The sequence below is a fragment of the Stegastes partitus genome, unplaced genomic scaffold (genome assembly GCF_000690725.1).
Source record: "Stegastes partitus isolate 25-593 unplaced genomic scaffold, Stegastes_partitus-1.0.2 Scaffold504, whole genome shotgun sequence".
NCBI classification, from domain to species: Eukaryota; Metazoa; Chordata; class Actinopteri; family Pomacentridae; genus Stegastes; species Stegastes partitus.
Genome location: NW_007578235.1, coordinates 118,322 through 138,287, shown reverse-complemented (window position 1 = coordinate 138,287; position 19,966 = coordinate 118,322). Strand labels below are relative to the sequence as shown.

Sequence of the window (19,966 nt, the reverse complement as noted above, 5' to 3'; positions counted from 1 at the left end):
TTTTTCTGGGACTCTTTGCTGCCAGATTTTCACTCACTTTGTTTTAACAGGATCCGTTTCTACAGTGAGGAGATCAATGCAACATGCAGAACTTGCACTAGTGCTGCAGCATTTCCAACAAAAGCATGATAAATGCACACCTGCACACATTAAGACCGGCATGTGCTTTTGTCCTGATTGGTTGTTTTTAAAGGTCCATTCTGGTGACACCAGATATGAGAGTTTTTCTACAGTTCAGCAAACAAACGGTTGGCTGATGAATGAAAAGCAATCATGACTTGGGTTTGAAAGCATCCCCCTTTTTAGTTTTAGGAGATAAAGTATGCACACATCAACATGTGTTGGTGATGAGGGCCCAGAACAGACCTGCGTAGCTTCATTTCCACTAACGTTGCTGTTACTGTTCACTGATTTCATTATACAAAAAAAACCATCTTTATAAAAAATTGGGCTGTTTTGTTTTACAAAAATAACCTCGACAAACTTAAGATCAGAGTTTGGAGTCCAATAATAGAGCAGCAGATGTTCTGAACTTCCACGTGACAACTGGACCGAAGACGCCATCAGAGCCTCGTCTGTCCCTCTCAGTAGATCATGTGTGAAGGCTGAGAATCGTTCTCCTACCTCCACCTCATCGTTCCTGTGGTTCTATTGTTCGCTCAGTCGTGTGTTCACATGTACATTAAAGCGTGCGTACACGTGCAGGAAGGTTATCGCCGTCGCCTGGCTCTGGGTCAAACGCCAGCGATGATGATGACACAGTTTTACGGGCACCGCCAGACAAACAGTGGAGGCTATTTAAACCCTGTGTTCTCCTCTGAAGGTTAAAATAGTCTTCAATGAATCAGAAACCGGAGCGATCTGGACTCCCAGCCTCCATGTCAGTCATCCAGACGACTCCCTCACATGTCGTCTCTGTTCAGGTTGTTGAGAGTTTCAGACATTTTCCCAGATGCAGTAAATTAATGCATTTAACTGGTTGTGCTCAACAGTCCAATGTGCTTTTGAAATATGTTGGTGGAAGCTGAGCCGCTGCTCCTCCACCTCCAACAGGTTTTATTATAACTATGAAAGACGCCAAGTCCTGGTGACCTGCTGGTGAGACCCCCCTCCCCCGGACGGATCAATACACGACGATCAATAAAACTAATCAAACACACACACAGAACCTCCCCACCTGTCCCGGCCGGTTGCTTATCTACCTGGTCACGTGGGCTCTGTGAGTTCATTCTGACGGTCTGATGTGTTTTCATGCCGTCCTGCACGTTCTCTCTGTGCTGAAGCTTGTTTTCAGGTCTCCACCAACTGAACAGACGTTAATTAAAGGTCTCTTTACATTCATTGTTTTATTGCCACCTGTACGAACTTGTTCATTAAGCTTCAAGCACGGCAGCTGTTTTACTCCTGAAGGAAATTTCACGACCATCAGTGTATTATTGTGCTAATTTTGAGACTGTAATCTCTACTTTTAACCCAAACTGAGCAGTTTTGTATCGTTAACCCAATAACTCGAATGAATCACAAGTTGGATTATGTATATGTATGAATCATAATCAGTCAGGGTGGCACAAGGTGAGAAACTAGAAATCACATTAAAATGTGGTTGTTTTTCGTTTCAGTTTAGGAAATTATTTGTTTTGAAAGTTTAGTCCTCATTTGTAAAGCTTACCATGAAGGCTTCAGACGTTTCCCTGGCTGAGCCTGACCTTGTGTTGGGACAAGAACTGTCTCCTGTAATTCATACATGCTCACTGGAAGCACTAAACATGCAGAGACAGATTCATATATGTGTGCCCACTCATGTTTAAAGTCCTTCTTAGTGGACATCAGAACTTGCTAAACCAGATGTCACACTGGTTTGAAATAAAGAACCAGGACAGTATCGGTCTCTCTGTTCTGTTGTCAGTAAACAGGTGATGACTTATTGTGGTCGTCTTGGCCAGTTGACTCTTGATAAAGTATCTCAAGAAGCTTCCTGTCTAGAAAATGCCTTAAATAAATACCAAGAGGAAGGGTGAGTCTCGAGGGGAAATTACAGAATGAGTTCTTGGTAATCGCTGAGCTGTGTCACTTCCCATCCATGAGATTGCTGCACAGAGCATGAAACCACCTTGTGTAGGTTGTGCAGGTTCTGTCTGTGCTGCCCAAACAGTTCCTGGAGCAGAAACGCTGGACTATGGGCTGTTTGGCAGGGAATCCTTTGGGTTCTGCGGTCTCCACACCGTGGGCCCTTCGTAGTGTTTCCTCAACATTCCTGAGCAGGTTCTGTCCCGTTGTACTGCTAGAGCAGCTCGTTGGGGTCATGGTTCCCAGCAAAACACTGAGAATCTATGGATGCACTGGAACAATGCCACAGCAGTCGTTTTAATACAATCGAATTAGAACCTGGGGAGTTTGGAGGTCAGGCCAACACTTTGGGCTCTTGGTTTTGTTCCTCGAGCCTTTCCTTGAGGTTGGCTGTGGCTCTGGTGGTAGAGCGGGTTGTCCTCTAATCACAAGGATGGCGGTTCGATCCTCCACAGTGGAACGGCAAGACCCGAATCTAAAGTGGCTCCTATGGCAGCTCTGTGGCCACATGTGAGTGGGTGAATTATGCTCTCTGAGTACGACTAAGGCAGACGAGGATGTTGGAGTGCTGGTAGAGGAGGCCATTGGGGTAATGGTTCCCAGCAGAACACTGTTGTATTGACTGTTGCTTCAGTGCATCCAGCAGCTTTTCGATTGATCGAACGCTTCGAGTTCTTCGTTGTTCGCAGTCCGTGCAGTGTTGGGTCGTGCTGTTGCTCAGTGTGCAACAGTGTTTAGGTGGTACGTGTGAGAGAAACCCAAGAGCAAAGTCTCCCAGCAGAACACTGAACTGTAACGAGATCATCAACGTTGTTCACCCATCAGTGGTTTGATGTTGTGGCTGACTGGTGCATGTTCCTGGCTGTATCACTGCATCAGTATATTCGCTGAATTGTTAATGGAGACTAATAACGAAACGCTTCAATGGTTCAAGAATGGTTCAGTGTATCTGAACGTCATTCTGTATTTGAAGACTTGAACATTGTCGTAAACAGAGCCGTCTATGTCCTTACCTGACTCTGTGACATGTGGAGCGCTAACGGAGTGGGTTTGTTTTTGTGACCTTACTACCACAGGATGGGAGGATTCTCTCTTTGCATCCTCATTGCATCACTGGTGTCCAGGCCTCCATTAATGTTTGACCAGCCTCGGGCCGTCGGCCACACGTGACTCCGGCTGCACATTTCCTGGCAGTCAAGCGACAATATGTCATAATTTCATGTACACAAGTCTCGTGCTGATTCTGTCGATGCTCCGGACAAGAACTAATGAGTCAGGATGAGCTGATGGGATTCAGCAGCCGGACAGGTGACCTGATGCTCAAGTTTGCAGCTTTTAGTCGTCGTGTCAGCTGTGTGATGTGTGTTTAGTGCTGGTGAATGAAAAGATAAAGAAATATGACCTCAGCAACGGTCCAGCGTGTGTTCTGTAATACATCAGGTCCTGATGTTTCACACAGTCAATACTTAAAACAGTCATTTTAACACTGGAAGATAATTAACGATTTGTTAGTGGTTGAACATATAAATGCAAGAAACAATGCATGTGAAACACCCAGATGACTGATTTTCTTTTTACTTTGCCTCTCAGATGTTGAATCAAATAAGTTTTATCCACTTGTTTTATGTGTATTTTTAATTTTCATCTGACAAAAACACCAGACTTTGATGGAAAAGTAGCTACTCGTGGCTAATTCAGGTAAAATGGGACTAAAACGACGTTAACATGCCGGAACAAACCATGATGCACCCGAACAAAACCATCTTTGTCTCCACAAAATTATAATATTTAAAGTAAACATGTATTGTGCGGGCTGCATGGTGGCGCAGTGGTTACCAGTTAGCTAACTGTGTGGGTCCTGTGGGCTGCAGGGTGAGGCCTCCATGGATCAGGCTTGCTGGGATGTTTGACATTCGGAGGCCTGGTCAACACCTTGAGCTCTTGGTCGTGCTCCTCGAGTCTCTCTGGAGCAGTTTTGAGGTGTAGCATGGCTTCCATTGGTTGGTGTGTTTGGAGCATCTCTTGTTTGGTTTACTGGCAGCGGATATGGTTTACCTTGATGTGTTCAACTTCTAATATCAAAAACACACTAAGTCCCAGTTTGTTTATGCAGCTTTTCTGATAATTTGGTTAAAATGAACATTTGAGCTGACTGGTTGCCGTCCACCTTCAGACGCCCGCCGTGTTCAGATAGCTGTATGCATGCGGTGCTGGCGTCAAACACCAAATGTAGGAAATGTCTCCCCAAGAAATGACGAACCTTGATGACTAGGGTTATTTTGAAGGAGGAAGTTATTAAAGTCTGTAGATTTCTGTTTGTAGTTCGGCCACATTTCTTTGGTTTTCAGTGTCAAAGCAGCCGGACTCGTCTGCAGTTGTGTAAAATCGTATCATCAATAACAGAACCTAGAACTAGATGGACACCACTGAATGGAAGGCTCGTGTGGTCCTTTAACGTACGTTCACCAGTGATGAGGGGGAATAATAAAGACATGCTGTTGGTATAATAACTGCGTTCTTTCTTTGCTGACATACCTTTTGAATTTGCCACTGACGTCGAGGAATGTAAACAGGAAAACAAGCGAAGACGAGGAAATGAGAGTATGACATGCAATAAACAGGACAGTGAACGCTACAGTAGAAACCTACATTCATACGGGACAGGAACGAAAAAACAAAGACGGACGGGTGGAGAGAAAGCAGTTGTTCACGGTGATCCGTCAGGAAATTACAGGTTTTATAGGAATGTGGCTCCATCAGCGAGCAGGTGGAGCTGAGCTGAGGCCCGCAGCCAGCCCGATGTTCAGGAAGAAAGCGTCTTCTGAAGCCGCTACGGGATCAGCGTTTCAATTTTACACAACAAACCCCACAGCGAGAAGTCAGAGGAGCAGGATGGGGATGGTTAGGGAGGCCTCCGGGTCCGATCCAAGTCCCAAGATCAAACTGGAATCCAACAAGCTGGTACAAAATGAAAAGCAAAGTCTCATACAGTAGCGTGTACAGTTTAGCTCAGCGTGTTGTCCCTGGTTTAGCCGTGTGGAGGACTCTGGTGCCCAGTTCCTTTTAATAGCAGACAGACTGATGTGCTGGTTTCATTTGGACTTCCTACACTGAAGCTGGTATTCCCTCTAACATTTGGATATAAAATGTTGTAAGTTCAGTTCAAAGAGGAATTTTCTTTTCTTCATACTTACTTTAATACAAATTAATGGTGTGAATGAGCACATTCAGACTCCTGCCAACTGCTTTCTCTGCTCTTTTTGCTGCTCTTCTGTCTAAATCCTCCTCCACACTGCAAACAGCTGCTTACATGACTTGGATGTTAGGCCGCTCTGCTTGGCTCTTTTGGTAAATGAGCTGCTTTAATTACAGCATTTTTTCAATCAAAACTAATTCCCCCCGACACTGTGTTGCCGGGACACCATCACTGCATCCTGGGCTGAGCGCAGCCCGAAGCAGTTGGTTTAAAGAAATGCAAACAAACCAGAGGGTTGTTTAGTCCCTCATAGCAGACTGATTTAAACTGCTGGTTGGTTTATACTAATGTTTGTTTCTTGGTCTCTGCCTGGACCACCAGGACTTTTTAGAAGCATTGGCTGAAGTCTGAGCTGAAGCTTGCTGCAGGATCAAAATACCTCGAGACACAACATGTACTGTGACTGTACATGGAGTCATTTCGTACTGTTTCTGATGTGGTCCAGGGTTACTGATTTCACTGCTCTCATCCATGTTATGTCACGGTGCTGCTCTGAGTAAAGAGTTTCTTATACAAGAGAAACGCCCATGAAAGCAAAGGTAAGCCTGCACTTAAAGAGTTAAAAACCACGATAAAGGAGGAATTTTCTGGCCTTAGAAGGTCATCCTGGGACAGCCCGAGGACGTTTCATTGTGCATGCCAGAGAGAGCATTAGACATTCATCCAGCTGAATATGAATCCAGCATGAACAGCGGCAGAGACAATTGAAATGAGTCCGAGGAAAGCAAAAAGGAAAAAGTCCTGCAGGCGACGGAGGATTCATCTGCTCTTTATGCTCGGTCCAAATGTGCACCAGACTGAGGTCTGGAGTCTGCAGAGCTCAAGGCTTTGATTATTTATTTCAGGGTCTCGCAAATTGAACGAGATAAGTCATGAAATCATGAAATGCACGACAGGAAACCCAGTATTAGGACCAGATTATGACATGTGTGAGAGCTGATTTCATGTGTTGCTGAGTGCATAATGTAGGTCAGGGTAAAGTGACCGGCTGGTCACACGGCAACCCGACTGCTGGCACCATGTTTGTGTGTTTAAAGATCCGTTATTGAAAATATTATTCTCTGCTGGTGTTTCACAGTAAAAGCCTCTGAGCCCTGGATGTTTGTTATGTGCCTCACACTGAAAAAAGTGTTAATGTGCAATAACATTAGGACAAATGCGTTTTTACAGTAAATTATATAATGTTACAGACAAACAAGGAGTTTGTAAAGTCCTGCTTCTAATAATAGCCTTTCACATGCAGACCCACTCTCCCCTCATGTTTAGGTAAAGGCCACGCCCACTCATTACGTATGCACATTTATAACTTATGTGTTGCACAAGATATTCCTGCTCTGGTGTTTACAAACATTAGTTACGCAATAAAGCTTTTAGCATCATAAACTATTAATAATTTTAATGCCCTGAGTCTTAATCAGCTGTCAGTCACACATTTCTGTGGAGTTGTTTTATATATAGACAGTCCTTGTTAGTGAAGCTATTGGCTTGTATTTTGGATTGAGAACTAAAATTGTATTCATGTTATATTAAAACTTAATGAATAAAAGCTGTGTGGGATGCAGCCAGAGCTGGTTTGGATGCTCTTATATTTATTATATTACATGTCAGCACAGTCTGTGAAAACTGCTGCAGCATTTATTTTATTTAAAAAAAAAACCAAAAAATGTTCGGAGACACATTTTAGCACAAATATAGAAATTTATTTCAAAAAGGAAATACACAATCGACACGGCGCGCGTCACCAACACACACCTTCAAGTGATAAAACACAGAATGCTGGGACACAAACCTTCTTCACAGTGAGAATAAAATACATCTTGATTCCAGCCACACATACTGTACACTCATCACCAACAATTGCACTTGTGAGAACAAGCAAACGAAAACATTACATCTTTACATCACTTCTTCCTGACATACCAGAACCACAGAGATTTCTACACTTCTCCCCCCGTTCGTGGCAACCAATCACATACAGAGTCTTTTCTTGTGACACTTCTGTTGATAGCAGCTCAGTTCCTCAATAAACTCGCCTTGAAATTACATCACTCAAACACTTTTTTTTTAACCAGACAAACGTGCAATTTACATGGAGGGAAAGAAAGGGCTGCATGACTCAGACTGAAAATAACGAAGGCCATTTGAATCATGTGTGATTATTTTCTTTCATGAAGGTGCAAAGGTTTTAGTGTGCATTTTTCATCAGAAATGAATCAGCTGTGTTGTCTTTAGTAGAGAAGCATGTAGTCGCCGTGCACTCGCTGTGCTCTCCCTTCAATATGAAGGACTGATCAGCTCCATTTCCAGACATCACATTGAGAGGGACATCTCAATCAGTGCATGCTGAACCCATGCATCAGGCACTTAAAGGGGCTCAACATTTGTTGTGGATCGTACAAATATTCTGCATTTTAGTGGGCAGGTACTCAGAGAAGGCACATGAATATCTTACAAACAGAACTATGTGGAACACCACAGAACCCCCTCCGACTGCACAGTTCTTCTTCTTCTTCTTCTTCTCTCAGGCTAAATGACCGAGTTACAGCAAAAAGCAGGTCAGTTGAGCACATTAACAGTTAAGTTTCTGTCTGGTTTGTGTACTTCCTCTGCTAAAAAAGCAGAGGCTGTTTGCTTCAGTTCAGTTTCTGGCTGTGAGCCAGAGTCGAGGTGGAACCCACGGCTGGATCTGGACTGAATGCCCTGTTAGTGTCTGTTATCTTACTCCAGTGCCAGCTCAGCAAACATCCCGACCATTTCACCAGTAAGGCACGGTGTTATCGACCTGACCCCAGCTCTGCCAGCCGGGAAACAGTCCACTGGACATGCGGGGACTGCCGAACTGATCGTAGCCCAGGTCCAGCACCTTCACGCCCCCGTTTTTGTGCTCCGAGGCCTTCTTCTGCTCAACAGAAGTCGGGGGCGCCAGAGTGCTGAGGTCCTCCCCGTTCCAGCCGACATGCTTGAGAACGTAATTCTTGCCGTCGTTATTGTCCCAGAAGGTCTGGCCCGGGACCTTGAAGCAGATGCAGAACTCGACTCGGTTTTGCGGCGGGACGTAGGCGGGCAGCTCCAGGATGAATGCGAAGGTGTCTGTGTCCTGGCAGCCGTAGACGTTGTTCATGAAGGTGCACTCCACGTCGGTGAAGCTGACCCACGAGTTGTAGGTGACGCGCACCTGCACCGACTTCTCGAAGCCGACGTTCCTGACCTTGATGGTGCCGGTCAGTGAGCGCTCCTGCAGGGAGCAGTTCTCCAAGCAGACGGAGTTCTGGATCAGGCGGTTCCGGAAGTCCAGGTAGTCGGCCGAGGGCTGGTTAAAGTCGAGCGCCAGGCTGCGCTCTGAGCTGATCTTTAGGTCCATTGTGGCCGTCTCCAGGTCCGTCATGTCGAACTGCAGCTCCTCCGTGACTCGGCGGCCGCGCTTGGTCTGGTACGGCTCGTCGTCGAACTTGGAGAAGACGTGGATGGCGGTGAGCGACATGCCCTTGCTGTCGGCGAACACCACCCTCTTCTTGCCGGCCTTCATGCTGTTGGTGGCGCTCCAGCTCTCGCAGTCGTCCACGGCCGCCTTCTGCACGGTGCTGATGCAGGGTCGCAGCGGCTTGTAGCGCTGCGGGCCGCGGGCGCTGGACTGGTTGACCCGGTTCTTGGCCCTCTGTAGGTCCTCATAGGAGCTGAGGAAGCCTCGCAGAGGAGGCGGAGAGTGGCTGATGTAGAATCTCATCGCCACATCCATTGGCATGACCGGGCCAGGCATCGCGGATGGACTGAAGGACAGCACGCTGAGGGAGGGACAGGGAAGGACAACGTCAGAGACCAGAACAGGATGTGCTAGTTCTCAAGAAAGCAGCTTCACTTCTTCCAACAGTTGAGATAAACTTTTCAGTCTGCATCCGGTTTTGTAGCAGATTAACTGTGCAGATCAGAACCAGAACAGAACCATGCGCATGAAACAAGCAGTTCTGCAAAGATTATTTCCTGTAACTCTTACCTTGTGGCACTCATGGAATAAAGAAGAAAACAGTTCCAAGGAAAAGAGAGATGTACGGTGAAGTTCTCCGTCCGGTAGCTGAAGTGTGTCGGGCAGCTTCTTCTAAGAGTGCATGCTGCAGTCACTCCCCCGTCGCTTCCACCGCGCTCTGCTCGCTTCCTGCCTTCAGTGCTGGGCTTTGCTCAGCACTCAGGGATTTCAACTGCCACATAGAGACAATTTGCATAGCGTGTCAATTGGTTCCTCAGACAGCCAATGAGAAGTTAGAGGAATCCCTGTGCAGCCAATGGGCTGGAAGTCGGCCTGGCCGGCGGCCAGCTGATGGGGGAGTGTCTCCCGTTGGCTCTCATGGTTGAGATTCTTCAGCTTGTTGCCTCAGCTGCTATTTGAGAAACATGATGGACCCCTGCTGGTGCTCCACATGATCTTCAGATAGTCACTGCTTCTTACTTAACATGATTCCCACAACACACACACACACACACACACACACACACACACACACAGTCATTCATGTCTCAGTGGGAATATTCCTGAAACATCATGACTTTAACAGATTAGCTTCTTGTTGTTTTAGTTTTATTATTACTTCTTTACGTGTCTTTGCTGTAGGATTCTCTGGTTGGTATGGGTGGTATATACACACACACACACACATATATATGTATATATATATATATACACATATATATGTATATATATATATACATACATATATATACATATGTTATAGTTATGTTCTACAGCTGATAATTATTACAGTTGCCAGCGGCTGTTTTTATGTCACATGGGTGATTATTATGCCTCCTATACATGCTTTTATATTAAAGTGAAAAATGCATTTTAAATCCAACAGAGGACTTTAATTTTGAATTTTCATCACTAGAATATAAAAAAACAACCTTAAAACAGATGATTTGGAACTGTATAGCCTGTAATCTTGTGTTTTGCCCCATAAACCATCACATGTTTGATGTATTGCTGTTAAATGGTATTAAAATGTCCCACGACAAACATTTACCATCAACAGGCCTTTGAACACATCAGACATTAACTCCGGGGTTTAAGTCCTTTCCTCTGAACACTTTAATATTTAGATTGAGGCACAGCGTGTCCAGATTTTATCATCTTTATTTATTAATACTGACATAAAGAGTAGCAGGGGACTGTTTCAGACTTCAGTTTGTCTTCTTGCATGTTGACAGAAAAGCTATTTTTAAAGCTTATTTGCTGAATCGATTTCTTTATTTGTGGATTAAACATTGTCCTCAGAGGGGAGCCGATCCGGTCCACTGAAACTTTTCCATTCTGCTGTCTGACTGAATTGTTTTCTGCAACCTGCTAAAAATCTCTTGTTGATGATTTGGTGACGAGGCAGAGAGTTGGAGGTGCTGTTTGAGGACGCCTCCATCCACATCTGGATCAACACGCCGTGAACCCTGCTGTCCTCACAGGCTCTTAACAACAGAGCCAACAAGCTGGTTCTGCTGGTGGCTCTCTGGCCAGTTTCATCTGGTTCAACTAAAGACAGGAAACACCGAGCCTCCTTTGAACCAGGCCAAGATGTTGTGCTGTCCCCGTCCACCCTGCAGGTCAGAGGGCAGGATTCCTCCGTCCTGCCCTCCTGCCCCAGCGCTGCCTCTGAGCATGTGAAAGTGGCGTGCATGGCTCAAAGGCAGCAGACGCCGTTTATCACAGCCTTGTCTAAGGGTTACCCAGATCAATAACACAGGGCCTCAGGATTGCATCACAAAATAGATTTTCTTTATATAGCAGCACTCAGGTAACCTGCAGTGAGAGAGGAGAGGCCATAAAAGGTCAACTATGAAACTGTCAAAACACAAAGACACACAAAGTTCACATTATGGTCTGTCAGGAGTTTTGTCCGTCCAGTTTTCAGCAGAAACATGTGAACTATGAGGTCACACTGGTTGTTTTGTCCTCCTCTAGAAAGGCCGTTTACCCGATTTCATTAGAAATATGTGAAGATTTCCTCCTTTTGGCTAAATGCTGCCGTTTCCTTTGCAAACTTTAGTTGTTTATTTGGATCTGCTGAAACGTGGAGTTCCCAATATTATCTGTGGACTCCAGTGATCATGCAGTGTCCATGTGGACAAGCCAAAGTTAGAATTCTGGGATATCAAAGTCACCCTAAATGACAAAGGTTAAGCAAACTCATTTCTGTACTGAGTCTGCAGCCACGCGAGCATCAGCTGATCTGATGCAACAAACGGGAAATCAGAATAATTATTTTTTAAAAAGCTCTGCTGCACTTTTTGGGTCACGGCTGCTAATGAGAACCAAACAGCATTCGGTTCAGAAACTGAACATCAGCACCAACAACGATGAACAGCGCGGTGCACAGACCACAGCTGTTCCTTCAATCATTAAATCTGTCGATTGATTTTCAGATAAAGTGTTCAGGCGATGAAATGTCAGAAAATACAAAAAAAAAGGCCCAAAAACATCACATACTTGTTTGTACAACTTGTTCATTTTTCCAAAAGCAGCCTCTGGGCACAAGGCAGGTAAACACAGAGTCATGGCAGGTGAGAGGCGCTGATCAGGAATATTGATCGTCACAACACTTTAAAAATCAGCGTCGGACATGTTGTGTGAGTCCACCAAGCATCAGATTAAAGTAAAGTCACAGGATTTCTTCTACGCTTCATCTCTCCTTCTCTTTCTGTGTCTCTCCTATAAAACCCTGACTGACCTGCATGTGTTCACAAACATGTTGCTGAACCAGAACATCAGAACAACAAGCTGTTCTGGACCTCCTCTGATACCAAAAGTGTCCCAGACGGTGGTGCACATGTGCAGAAGGATCAACGCATCGTCGGGGAGGGAGGAGCCGACATGCACAAGGACGTCTGGACTTTAGAGGATTCCTGTAAGTCTTCTGTGATGGAATCACTCAAACACATGCACCTGTGTCACAGAAACCATGAATGCATTTTGTTCTTTAATAGATTATTTCAGCATCTACACACGGCTGTGCTCCTATGTGGTCACACAGCCTCGTTCTGCTCAGAGCTCTGCCTCCTCCTGATAGGATCAGTGCAGGTAAACGACCTTTGTTGTCTTTCTGACACGGACCTCTGAATCACAGCTCACAGCTTCTTGATGGGATTTAAATCAGGGCTGTGAGACCTTAGCTGTCGTCTGATGGAACCATTTCTTCACTACTCTGATGTGTGTTTGGGCTCATTGTCTGGTTGGAACATCCAATGAGATCAACCCTCTGGATGCTGATGGTTTCAGGTTTTCCTGAACGACGTGGAGGTGATCCTCCTCCTTCATTGTTCCATCGACTTTGTGTAAAGCTCCAGTTCTGCTGGCAGCAGAACAGAACCAGAGCATGATGCTGCCACCTCCATGCTTGTGTTTTGTTTCTGGTCGTAGCAGCGACACAACAGCAGCATGACTTCATAAACAACAGCCTACACAGATGACTTTATGGTCTATGGCTGCTTTCAAATGGTCCAAGTGACTTTTATGACTTGTTCAAGTCAATGATTTCTGTTTTCAGATCTGTGCTGAGCTCCTCAGACGTCCTCATGTTTCCGGGTGGCTGAGTGGATCAGATGAGTCCTATTTGACCCGGTTGGAGGAGTCAGCAGCTGTAGTCACCTGTTGACAGGAAGTTAGCAGGTCGTGCTGCTCAGTAATTTGATGAACACAGCTTTACACGCCACCAGCTCTCTGTGTGCAGGTTTCTGACCAAGCAGACTGTCATGTTTCCAGAACACTGAAAATAAACCAATCAAAGGAACAAATGCATGATTGTTTCTTGTGATAAGACGCATGTGTTTTAATCAATCAGTAGTTAAAGTTATGAAGTCATAGTTTGCTTCCTACAATCCTCTTCCTGTGCTTGAGTCAGAATGTTGCTGCAGTGACTTTGCACTAATCCATCAGTCATTTTAAGATTATTATATTTGGCTTTCTGTTCTTGGGAAACTAATTCCAACATTCTTGTGGAAACCTGACGGTCGGTTTTCTCCTTCAACAGTGAAATCTGTGTCAGCGTTACCACAGACATCTGAAGAAAGCGGGAGGTTGTGACACCGGCGCTAACGCAGACAAAGACGGAGACCTTGTGACACCGTTGGCTGCTGTGTGATTTCCGGGCTGCCAGTTGGCACGGTTACCGTACACGTAGCAACCACTCCATGGCCTGCAAACAAAAGGGTGAGGAGAGGCCAGCGGGCCTGCTGATTGGCCGAGAGCGGTCACATGACGTGGTGGTCTCTTACGATGTTGACAGCTCTGATGGACTCTGTTTCTCACAAGCAGCTTGGATCCAGCAGAACACTGTGTAACAGCAGACATACCTGTGTGAGACCCAGAGTAAAAATAGTCCAGATTCTTTCCATGTGTTGGTTCATCCCGCTGATGGATGAGGGAGTCTCTGCACCGGTGGCTGTGAGTCCACCAGTGTGTGTTCTCTGCATTTCTGGAGAACTGTCTTCTTCTTTCTTGTTGGGTGCTGCTGTGGCTGTTCTTCAGAAAACCTATAAAGAAGATATTAAGCTGCAGTCGGTGACAACATCGGTTTGACTCAACAACGTAATGACATCATCGCTTGCAGCAATGAGGCGTTGCAAACATGGCTGCTTCCCGTCAAAACACAGACTCCCCTGAGACCAAGCTGCAGCCAAAACATCTCGCCCATAATCATCTAGAGTGTGGGAGTATTTCAGACAAACAACATGATGAGCTGGAAATAACTGCTCAGAAAACAGAGCAGCTGCATCAGACAGACCAGGTGTTTAACACAGGTGTGGGCTTTTTGCACAGTGTTGATCCAGTCAGAAGGAAACTCTTCTCCTCGCTCGGCGCTACATTTCATCACAGTTAAAACAACCATCTGAAGCCACTGAGGGGTTTGTCAGTGTGCTGAGGAACCAGACGACAGCTTTAAACTGTCTGAGTGGAGCTCTAAGGTTGTAGAGACACGAGCAGAAATCCAGCAGCTGTCATGCGCTGGAGCAGGAAGCCTTCGTCAAACAGCACCGTCTGATTAGAACCAGCTCAGTGTCTTATGTTGTGTCATCAACATTCAAACAGAAACGTGTCCTCGGTCATGAGCTGGTTTATAAAAACAACAGAACCAAAAATTGATCCTTGAAGAAGCTGTGTTATGTCAGAGGGAACCTTCAGCACCGAGAACACCAAAACACAGCCCAGCAGTATCTGGGATCCTTCATTGACTTGCTCTTGTGTAACCGACATGTTGACATTCATTTCTTCCTGACCTGGATATCGGTGGAAACACAACAACAGCATCACATGAAATAAAAGATGAAACGCTGCAGGCTTCATGACGTCGTTGATATCATGCTGAGGTTGAACGGGATGTCAGACCTGCTGTACCGCTGCTCACTCGTTAGACTGGTGATATCTGGAGCGGTTCTGTTGCTCCAACAAATCAAGTTCTGCCAGTTTTCTTTTGATCTCCTTGTGGGTTGCTTTCTGTGCAGCCTGATGCTTCAGCAGAGCTGTGACGTTATTCAGAAACGCATCTAAAAACAGAGCTGAGCATAAATCACAATGAAATACTGCTGACTAAAAGTAAAATCTAAATAAAAGCCATAACAGTAAGAAGAACAAGAAGCCAGTCAGGGTTTGGAGCTCTGCTTGATTGCACATAAGAAGAGGAGGTCTTCAGCTGCCACCTGAAGCTTCTCCAGCCTGAGCAGCTCTGACATGAACAAGTGTTCAGAGATAAGAAGCAGCCGCTGTGAAGGTCGGACGCCTCACAACGTTCAGGAGGTTCCTCACTGTCTAACTGAAGTGTGATGATGATGCAGGATTTTTGGGAGATGAGGTGAAAGCAGCCCTTTAAAAGCCGACGGAGGCCAGAGGAGGGAACCCAGCAGGAGGCGAGCAGCCACGTTCTGTGACCAGGAGACCTCACCTCCCTCGCTTTGAAGGTTTCATGACTGATGTCAAGATTTTAGAGAAAACTGTGTCTATTCAACTGATTTTTGAATAAATGACAATTAGTCTTCTCACGGTCCCAGCTGATCACATGGCTGATCACATGGCTGGTCCTTGTGCTGTTGGCTTTCACTGTTTTATCTGCTTTATATCCCACCTTTGGTTCTAAGTTGTTTGTATTATTTATCTAATGTCACGCTGGCTTTTAGCTGAACTGAGTGGTAGTGGTAAATGAGGTACCCAAAGCGCTTTGCAGTGTCTTCTCATTCACCCATTCACACACCAGTGGTGACCAGTGGTGACCAGTGGGACCAACTTCAGGTTCAGTGTCCTGCCCAAGGAGGATCCAACCACCGGCCTGGTGATGAGAGGACAACCAGTGTCCCGCCTGAGCCACAGCCACCCAGATGCTATGGAGGTGTGAAGAGCTTCAGGAGTCTTTGGGAGAGATGGGCCTTCATCTTGGCTCAGAGAGTTTGTGACCACTGAGCGAGTTCTCTGTCCAATTTGATGGAGCTGTTCAAGATACTTCAAGACTTTTCATAACAGATCGATTGTATGAGTTGGTTTGTATCTCAAACTGTGACTTATTTCCATACGTTCAGTTGTTCACACCCTCTGACAGTCAGGATGCTGTGTGTCAGGAATCAACTTTCACTTTACGGGTCAGAAGTTTCAACCTCGTTCTAAACATGACACTAAATCTGACCTCTGACTCTCAACCTGAAGCTCCCTGACGTCTGCTTGGAGTCCTTCTAGCTGACCGCACATCTTTTCTTTTGCTTGATGTCATACGTAAAAAGGAGAGCTGTGATAAGTGCTTTGCTTCTCTGCCTGCTTTTAGTCTCCCCTGTGGTGGCGCTGAGCCCGGTTGCTGGGCCTGTCCTCTGGATCTTGGCTGCCGCCAGACGTCCTGTTGGCCGCTGGCCGGATATTTGTTGAGGACAGAACGTGTCAGCGGCTGCAATGTTCAGGAGCGAAGTTCATGGACTCAGACTAAATCAGGACAGACTTCTGAAACAAAGAGCTCCAAATGGCACTGCACCGATAAGGCACACTTTAAGGGTGACCTGGTTTTCTTCATGACTGTTTAGCTGTTTTTATTTCTACACCTTCAAGGCTGACTTCTTAGGGCCACACTTGAGTTTACAGGTAAACTGTCTTTCCTTAGAAGTTACTCCAAACCTATTTTCATTTTCATGGATTTGTTTTAGAAATGTTTCTGACCTTCGGGGTGAATTGTTGAGTTTTAAAGACGATGAACAGTTTACTGCTGCTGCTGAACCTTTTATGTTCCCGACTTATAAAGTTTATTCCAAACTTTTATGGATCGTTTCTAAGGATGTCCTGAGTCCAGGTCAAGGCAAACTTTGGCGGACTGGCAAGAACCGAAGCTGGTGCACTCGGGCTGAAAATGTAGAAAATGTTCTTAACATGTGCAGTAATGTGGATCAATAATAGATCGATTAATAGTTCGTACGCAGCCTAACACTCGTGTCTCATGCACTGATGTTACTAATCCAGCTGCAGACACAGAGACAGGCTGGGAGAGCAGCTGGATTAGTCATGTTATAGGCTGTAGGATCAGAGTCTTCACTGATCTTGATGAGATTTAGTTCATGTGCTCTCGTCAGAAATCATTAAGCATCACAGAAGACGTTGTCATGGTGCCCAGCTACGAGCTAAACCCCCACAATGCTGTTCCTTTGCTGACACAGCTCACCGCCTCCAAGTTGCTGTAAGAAATTGCTTAAACAACAAGAGTCTCCGCCTGGTGGTGCAACCAGGTACTACAGCTAATCTACAACACCTGAAGTGTGTATGATCCAGGGGCATACCACACTTTAAATGACTCTTGTCCCAAATCTTAATCCGGACCTTCCTAAAGTGGCCCACATACTGCTTTCAAGGTTGAACTGTTAATGTTAAGGTTCTCTGCAGGCGGATGGCTTTACTGGGCTTTACTGGGCTTCACTGGGCTTTACTGGGCTTTACCGGGGTTCTTAGACGTCAAGTCTGGGGTCGCTACAGTGTTTGCATGTTGAGCATGCGAGTATAGATTTGGAAATATGGTTTGTGGAAAAGAGACTGTTCACATGTGAAGCAGTGCACGAGATCCAACAGTGTCTGAAACCTTCATCCGGCTACCTGGAGCTCTGGACGTTTTAGTTTTCCAAGTATTCATGTTGCATGATCATTTTAAAGCCACCGGCTTGGACATAGCAGAGTAACAGAACAGAGCAGGTATGAATGCTGATCATAGCGTGGCCACTTAGTGAGCCTGATGCACATGAACAATGCAGTGCATCCTCACTCCACATATCACAGCCACTGAAATAGAAATGAACTTTAGTACCAGGAAAATGTGGCCAGCAGCAGAGCAACACGTTCAGCTGCAGTGGATCGCCAAGTGGGTGCAGTGTTTGATGGCTTCAGATGACAGAAACGCTGCAGAGGATTTTCAGGTTATAAATAATCAGGCTATGGCCCTGTCCACACGTACAAAGGTAGCTTTCTGTGTAGCTTTCTGTGTGTGTCTTGGCTTTTTGTGGATATGTAAATGCCGTTGTTAGCTTTCAGAGAACTTCTAATATGGAGATATTCAGAAACCCTGCTTACACCACCACCGTTCAGAGTGTTTCTTTGGCTTGAGCGGTCAGAGTGCACCTCCTGGGGTGATGTGAGGTAACTGTGTGCCGTAGCAGACATGCTACAATGGTATCAGTGCTAGCCTTGCTAGCAGGACTTTGAACACATAGACACTATGTAGAGGTGCAGAGGCATCAGAATCACTCAGCAAATATGATCCTCTCCGTCCTCGATGCACCACTGTTGTCTCCTACGGACCAACGTGGCCACTCGTACAGAGATTTTTTAGCTTTTTTAAACCCACCAATGAGCAATCAAGCAAACTAATCTGTACCAGCTGTCGGGGAGGAGACGAATCAGGCAAACACCTGTCAGTCCTTCTACCAGCAGTTCAGCTATAAACGGAGGACCGGCAGGTAAAAGTCCTGTTCAGTCATTTGAGGTCCTGGCAGGCACCTGAAGGTTTTTGATTCCTTGTATTGTTTTTTAGTGCACTGTGTATTCATGTTTAGACATTTATTTTAGCTCTTTTAAGCACAAAGCACATTTCACTGTACAATGCTGCACAATGCTTGTGGCACATTTAGGTCCAGAGTCTTCACCGATATGCTGATTGATTTGTTCTGAACTGCAGCATCCTGAGGAGGAGTGCAATCAGGCCACACACCTGGAAGAGCTGCAGCAGAGCGATCAGAGCTCATGAACTGACACTGAGAAGGAAAACCTTTGATACTGAAGCATCAGGACTGGATGCATGGATCATAAATTAGATTGGAGATTAGTGTATGACTAACAATCTGATCTACATACTGTGCACATGCATGCATGCGTGTTGATGGGCCCAGAACATTGGACAAATCAGGTTCTTTGGTTTTGACCCTGCTGCCGACATTAACAGTTGATCCTCTGAATGAAAATGCTCATGACACACATTTTGTTCACATATATAGTACGTACTGGAGATAAACTAAAAGCACTGGTCCCTTCTGACAGCTGTCACTTTGAGGTATCGTAGCAGCAGGACCACAGGTGAACGCTAACGAAGGCACTGAACACAATGCTCCAGTTAATTTTAACCCAAAGCAATACAGGAGCCGGGACTGACTTCAAACAATAGACCTGTTATCTGTTAACACTTGTATTGCTTATCGCTCCACCACCTGAATTAGATCAAGCAGGTAAATGAGTGGAAGCCACATGCAGCGCCGTCATCGTCCTCGTGCTGGAGACGAGGTGTGAGCGTGACATGTGCATGCGCTTCCTCTGCCCATGTGTTGCTTTCATTATCTAGTGTGTGAAATTTAATGACCTCTATAAATGTTTAGCGGCCCAGAGAATCTGGGTTTGCGAGGCGACCAGATATAACCTTGAACACACCCCCATGAAATTGCACAACAAACTTGTTGATTCCTCTGGCAGCGAGGACAGCGGCGGAGCGATTAGCTAACCCAAGCATCTGCAGCCGTCGTCCCGGCCTGAACTTAATCCTGACTTTAACTGTAGATGACCTTTCCAGTGTGACCGGACTGCCTGTTTATGGAACATCACATCTCTAAGGTCTCTTCTGTGACCTACTTTCAGGCCGTTGAATATTAAAGGGATCATAATAAGATAAAAATATGAACCCACTGCTCTGGACTTTGACTCGTTGCATAACGTCCTGCAAAAAGAAGAAAGAAATGCTGATTCTGTGCTTCGTCTGACTGACATGCTTCTGTGGATTTCTGTAGCTCATGCATCATAGAGTTTGTCTGCTGTAGGAGGTTGTTGTTAATCATTGATGTCTCCTTTCATTTAGCTGCTTTCATTTTGCAAATGAGATGAGAGCTCCACCTTTTATTAAAGGTGCTGCAGAAGTCCAGTCCTGCCTCCTCCTGCTGCCATCTGGACTGTGTTACCAGAACAAAGACTTGGTTTTTGGTTTTGCCTTCGTGTCCAGGTGTGTCCAGGTTCATTCTTAGAACAAATTCAGATTTTCTGAAAAGCTGCTGGCTTGTTGACGTTTATTCTATTTTACAGGTAAAGTTGTATTTTCAGTCTTCTCAGAAGCTGCATCTGTCGGAAAACACAGAAGAACTCAGATCACTACCGACCAATGACAGCGTGTGTGTGTGTGT

General features: G+C 45.5%; 1 protein-coding gene across 1 annotated transcript; it reads right to left on the bottom strand.

Annotated features, from left to right (window-relative positions):
• Window positions 1-7,001: 7,001 nt before the first annotated feature.
• On the bottom strand, window positions 7,002-9,491 carry ppp1r3ca (protein phosphatase 1, regulatory subunit 3Ca). The gene is made up of 2 exons (XM_008287515.1): window positions 9,315-9,491; window positions 7,002-9,105 (listed from the first exon to the last, which is right to left on the bottom strand). The coding sequence occupies exons 1-2, from the start codon at window positions 9,326-9,328 to the stop codon at window positions 8,079-8,081; spliced, it is 1,041 nt and encodes a 346-aa protein (XP_008285737.1). The 5' UTR covers window positions 9,329-9,491; the 3' UTR covers window positions 7,002-8,078.
• Window positions 9,492-19,966: the final 10,475 nt, after the last annotated feature.